Source organism: Corticium candelabrum, chromosome 13 (assembly GCF_963422355.1).
Source record: "Corticium candelabrum chromosome 13, ooCorCand1.1, whole genome shotgun sequence".
Taxonomy (NCBI): domain Eukaryota; kingdom Metazoa; phylum Porifera; class Homoscleromorpha; order Homosclerophorida; family Plakinidae; genus Corticium; species Corticium candelabrum.
This window is the reverse complement of record NC_085097.1, coordinates 3,304,510-3,310,000: the sequence shown is the minus strand read 5'-3', so window position 1 is coordinate 3,310,000 and position 5,491 is coordinate 3,304,510. Positions and strand designations below refer to the sequence as shown.

General features: G+C 41.2%; 1 protein-coding gene across 2 annotated transcripts in view; it reads right to left on the bottom strand.

Annotated features, from left to right (window-relative positions):
• Positions 1–5,158, bottom strand: part of LOC134188740 (MAM and LDL-receptor class A domain-containing protein 1-like) — a 13,916-nt gene extending 8,758 nt beyond the window's left edge. For both annotated transcript variants that reach the window (XM_062656926.1, XM_062656927.1), the window contains exons 1-6: positions 4,950–5,158; positions 4,697–4,846; positions 3,526–3,864; positions 1,632–1,664; positions 1,432–1,572; positions 555–896 (exon numbers count right to left, since the gene is read on the bottom strand). In XM_062656926.1, the coding sequence (XP_062512910.1) occupies positions 555–896; positions 1,432–1,572; positions 1,632–1,664; positions 3,526–3,864; positions 4,697–4,846; positions 4,950–5,025 (1,081 nt within the window). In that variant the 5' untranslated portion in view covers positions 5,026–5,158. The remainder of the gene's footprint in view (positions 1–554; positions 897–1,431; positions 1,573–1,631; positions 1,665–3,525; positions 3,865–4,696; positions 4,847–4,949) is intronic.
• Positions 5,159–5,491: the final 333 nt, after the last annotated feature.

Below are 5,491 nucleotides of genomic sequence, written 5' to 3'. Positions count from 1 at the left end.
ACGCTGATGTTGATGTTGACGCTGATGTTAATGCTGGTGCTGATGCTGACGTTGATGTTGGCACTGCTGGTGATCATAGTGCTGATGTTGATGTTGGCACTAATGTTGATATTTATGCTGGTGCTGATGTTGATACTGACGCTAATGTTGGCGCTGAGATTGATGTTGATGCTGATGTTAATGCTGGTAAAGTTAATGCTGATGATGGTGCTAAAACAAAAATTAATCCAAATCCAGCGTCAGCATCAGCGTCAACATCACAAATGCCACCTCCATCAAGGTAGTCTCTTTAAATGAACGTTGGCACTATATTGTAAAGCAGGCTTCAGCCTGGTACTCAGTGTGTTTTCTGTCATTCACGTTACACACCTAACTGCCACAACCTCCCTACCCAATTTGCCATTTGTCTCTATGTGCATCCTATCCAGCTGCCCCACTCACTCACCTACCCACACAAACACTCACCACACTGACTATCTGTTCCAGTACTCTTGCACATGGCATGTCAGAATATCAACTCCCCACAGCTCATTAATAGTAATAAACAGACTTACTCGGATCACAGTCAAAAAATGAGATATCGTCCAGTGCCATATCACCCTTGTAACCACTATAATGAGTGCCTTTAAAATAGATGTTGAAGTCCGTCTGTGGTCCAATAAACACTGAACGCATACGCCAAACGTTTCCTTGATTTCCCCTTGTAGACCACAAATTATGAATTTTTCCATCTCCATTAGCCACAAAGTAGACATCCATGTCTCCAATGCTACTGCCATAAAAATGATATGCAAACTGCATGCGACATGCACTGCCACTCTTGAGATACTCGGGACTAACAAGAGCTGCATGACTAGAAAAGCCTGCACCTGTGACTTCAAAGTAGATGTACTTACCTGTAAATAGAGCAAACTGGAAGCACAAAAAATAAAAGAAGGAAAACACAAAAAGCGTAGAGAAAACTAAATGGTAAGGACTGATACAGAATTAGTGTAGCAATGAACAGACACATAAAAAACAAACAGACCAATAGATAAATGCACAGCTGGCAGGCAATAGATTGACCACAAATAACCAACAAAACATCAAACGTACACAACAAATTACGGTCCAACAAACAAACAACACGCATACATGTATAAACTCATTTAGCACTAATGCATGTGTATGTTTACCAATGCACACATGCACGTACACACACACACACACACACACACACACACACACACACACACACACACACACACACACAACACACACACACCATACCACACCCACACACATACAAGTTGGTATTTAATTAATAGAAATAACTGACTGACGAAAACGCAGACCAGCAACCAAACAAAAAACAAACGTTTGACAAAGTAAATACATAAATATAAAATGCTTAAATCAACTTTGTGTGTTATCAGTTGTTTACTACCTTACCACTGCCATTTCGGTATGTGTGATCATTAGTAGGCCCAGTTTCAGGTGAAGAAGTACTTCCTTGCAGCATAACCCAATCAACGTCATTAGAGACATCATTAGACCACACGCAAAGATTGGTTTCAAAGGAGCATGTCGTGTCTAAGTATTAGAATAGTGAGTAAGAACTAAGAGACGCGGAGCGTACAGTTGTAACTCACTAGGAAATGAATTTGGTAGAGAAAGAGGAGACCCTACAAATGAGCAATAATAACAGCTGTAACAATTTGAAGTACAAAACCATCTCTGTCGTCTGCACGAATTCAATACATTAAACCATCCTTCTAAACTTTTGTATTAAAACGCTGCATCTCTCAGTAAGTGTTCTTACAGTCGCGTGTCACTTACCCGACACCATTGGCCAGGACCCTGTTGGATACGTGAATATGTTGAATAACTGAAGCTGAAACAAACTCAACTATTGTTCATATTACACCGTATTTTTTCCAAATTAGGTATACTGAACAAATTTTTCGCACACACACACACACACACACACACACACACACACACACACACACACACACACACACACAAACGAACACACACACACACACACACACACACACACACACACACAATGGACAATGGACAAATGTTAAGCCCTCCACGTCTTTCGACGTCGACCTTGAGGTCAATTGCGGAGATAGCTCCCCTGCCTATAGAGAGAGAGCCTTCATGCGCTACGCGGAGTCTTAGGGCCAGCGCTACAATCCACCTGGAGCTTGGCCAGAGTCATCCAGGGGCACTGACAATGGTGCGGCTCTGGAACTGGACACCAAGACCCACAAGTACCCGTCTGCTGCATGATGTTCCTGCCAAGCCAGCGGTCTTGTCCACCCCAGTCAATGACCAGGTACTCATTTATACTCCTGAGTCGAGTAAAGCAAGTGTGGGTGAGTTTCTTGCTCAAGGAAACTGCGCCCCCAGCAGGATCGAACCTTCAGCCCTCATCACGGAATACAAGATCCCGGATGTCCTCACCAATGCTCTAACAACTGCTCCACTGCGCCCCACTAACACACACACACAAACACACACACACACACACACACACACACACACACACACACACACACACACACATTTTTGATTGATTGTGAATTTATATAATATGCATGATGTATTCATTATCTGTCATATTATCACCCATGTGGCAAGCTTGACCTGTCAAGATAAGTGAGCGTTGGATAAGTGACACACAAATCTAACCCCTATTATTAATCACTACGACAAAATCACTGTATTGGAAGATTCCACAAGTAAATATATTAGCCAATTGTATTAATTAGGATACAGTATCTGTCCAAATACAAGTCCTGGATTTGAATAAAATGATAGAATTCAATAAGCCTTTTTGTGTACTAATATAAGACTTGGGGCATGTATTTAGACAGGGGCTTATATGGTACAAACATATTGACTGCATGCTAGAGAGTTACAAGTTGCTTCACTTCTCAATTATGTACACTACTCTTATCTGTTCACGTAGTCATCCAGCTACATAAAAGTTACAGCAAGTAGTCCGGTAAAGCCTTCAAAGTCTGATTCTTCTGAAAGTGCTAGATCATCTTCTTCCTGTTCTGTGCCACCTTCCGACATCAGCTGAGTTGCTTCCACTGATTGTGATTTGTCGTTGCTGACATAGACATAACGTTTGACTTTGACTTGCTTCACAGAGCTTTTGTCGTTCATGCATCCTGCCAGTCCGTGTCATCAACATTGATAGTGATTCCTACAGACTTGAACGAATATATGATAATTTCAAACGAATGGTCGAGTAGGTGGCTCTGCAGGTTGCAACAAATACCACCTGTACGCATCCAGCTGAAGACTGAGTAAGTCTTCTATTCAGTCTGAGTCTTTTATTAAGAACAACATTCAGACTAAGTTTTAAAGTGGTTTGAACTAAAGCCCAAGACTTTAATTTTGGTGGGATTTGTATTTGGACGGATATAGTACAGGTGTATCAATAACTACATTCTCTACTGGAACAATGTCATTCATTAATCAATTAGCACTTTCAGTTCTGATCACTAGCAATAGCAAACGTACCTGGAGGACAATTCGTCAGTGAAAGATCATCCAAAGCAATGTCTCCTCTATAGCCAGATGAATGTGAAGCCCTCACATAAATTTCAAACGAGCCAGTTATGCTTCCAAAGTCAACAGTAGTGGTTAACCACCGATTCCTCTGGGTGCCAAAACGACTCCATACTGAAGAGTTTCTGTACGTAGAGTGAGCTATCACTTCCAACTTTCCAATATGTAAGCCGTACATGTGATAAGCCATTGACAATTTACAGGTCATTTGATTTGAGTTGGTCACAGCAGAACTTGCAAGTACAGCTTCTGCATTGCTGCCTTTTGACGTCTCAATGTACACATAATGACCTAGCATATCAAGCATGTATTCTACAACTAAAATTTAATAAACTACAAAAAGACACACAAGAACATACAAATGTTCAACACACAGACAACTAGATAAACAAACAAACAAACAGACAAACAAACAAACAGACAAACAAACAAACAAACAAACAAACAAATGCACAAAAAAACAGAAAACCAAACAAACAAACAGACAAACAAACAGACAAACCCAAATAAAGAAAATGATAGACAGAAAGACAATACGATAGACAGACCAATGAAAGAAAAAAACAGACAAACATTGAGCATAAGCACCTAGATAAACAAACAATCAAACAGACAAACAAACAAACTAACAAACAAATAGATAGACAAACAAACAGACAAATAGACAAACACAACTAAACAAAATGAGACAGAAATACAAGACGATAGACAGACAGATGAAAGAATAAAGACAAGCATTGAACACACAGACACCTAGATAAACAAACAAACAAACAAAAAACAAACAAACAAAAACATATAAACAAACACAGATAAACAAAATAACAACAGACTGACAAAGAACAGACAAACATAGAACACACAGGCACCTAGACAAACAGACAAACAAAAACTAACAGACACAAAAACACAAACAATCACAGATAAATAAAATGATAAAAAGAGAGACAAACACAGAACAGACAGACACCTGGACAGACAGAGAACAAGCCAGATAAGTCATAACCAAGCACTCAAGAACTCAACCAGACAACCAAAAATATACTATAATTCGTCTTCCGTACACGAAGAAGCAAGGCAAGTACAGGATGTGGAAACTGCTAACAGAAAACCAAAATGGCACCTGAGGATGTTCCTTTTGTGTGATCCGTAGTAGGGCCCGTTCCAACAGACGGCGTTGAGCCGCTCATCAGTCTCCAGTCCAGGTCATTGTGGGGCAAGTTTTTCCAGCCACAAAATCCAGACTCGAAGTCGCAGGTCGTCTTGGCCGATTCTGTAGAGAACCGAAAGTGTGAGAGTGAATGTTGTGCATTGGTGGTAGCATAACACATTACACGCTCTGCACACTGGAGTAATGAATGGACATGTGAACGAACCTGAAATCGTGCTGAAAGTGATGAGTGTCGTCATGATGACGCACCATCGCTGCCAAGCTGCGTTTTGATGCCGCATGCTGCTCACTGTGTGTGATTCTTTCACTAAATTCTGCTGGTTCGTCGGTGCTTGCTTTGATTGTCTAGTATAAGACTAAAGAAAGTCTGGATCGAGTCACGGTCTAGATTAGCCTCGCCACAGACTCAGTGTGAATTGCAGCCCTGGATGCGATTTGCAGGGCATCCGGGGCTGCAATCCACACTGCGTCTGGGGCGCTAGGTAGAGATGGTAGTCTCTTGCACAACAGCTCTAACAGGTCTTAACGCGCGCGCGAGGAACGGACTCGACCTCGGATCGTAAGTATTATTGATAGTATAAATCAGTACGTCTAGTTTGAAGTCACAGCTGCAAGCTATTCTTGTCATGCCGCTCTTGTCAGTCCCAACTATCTCAAGAGTGGCAGTGCATGTCGAATGCAGTTTGCATATCATTTCTATGGCAGTGGCATTGGAAACATGGACGTCTACTTTGTTACTAAAGGAGA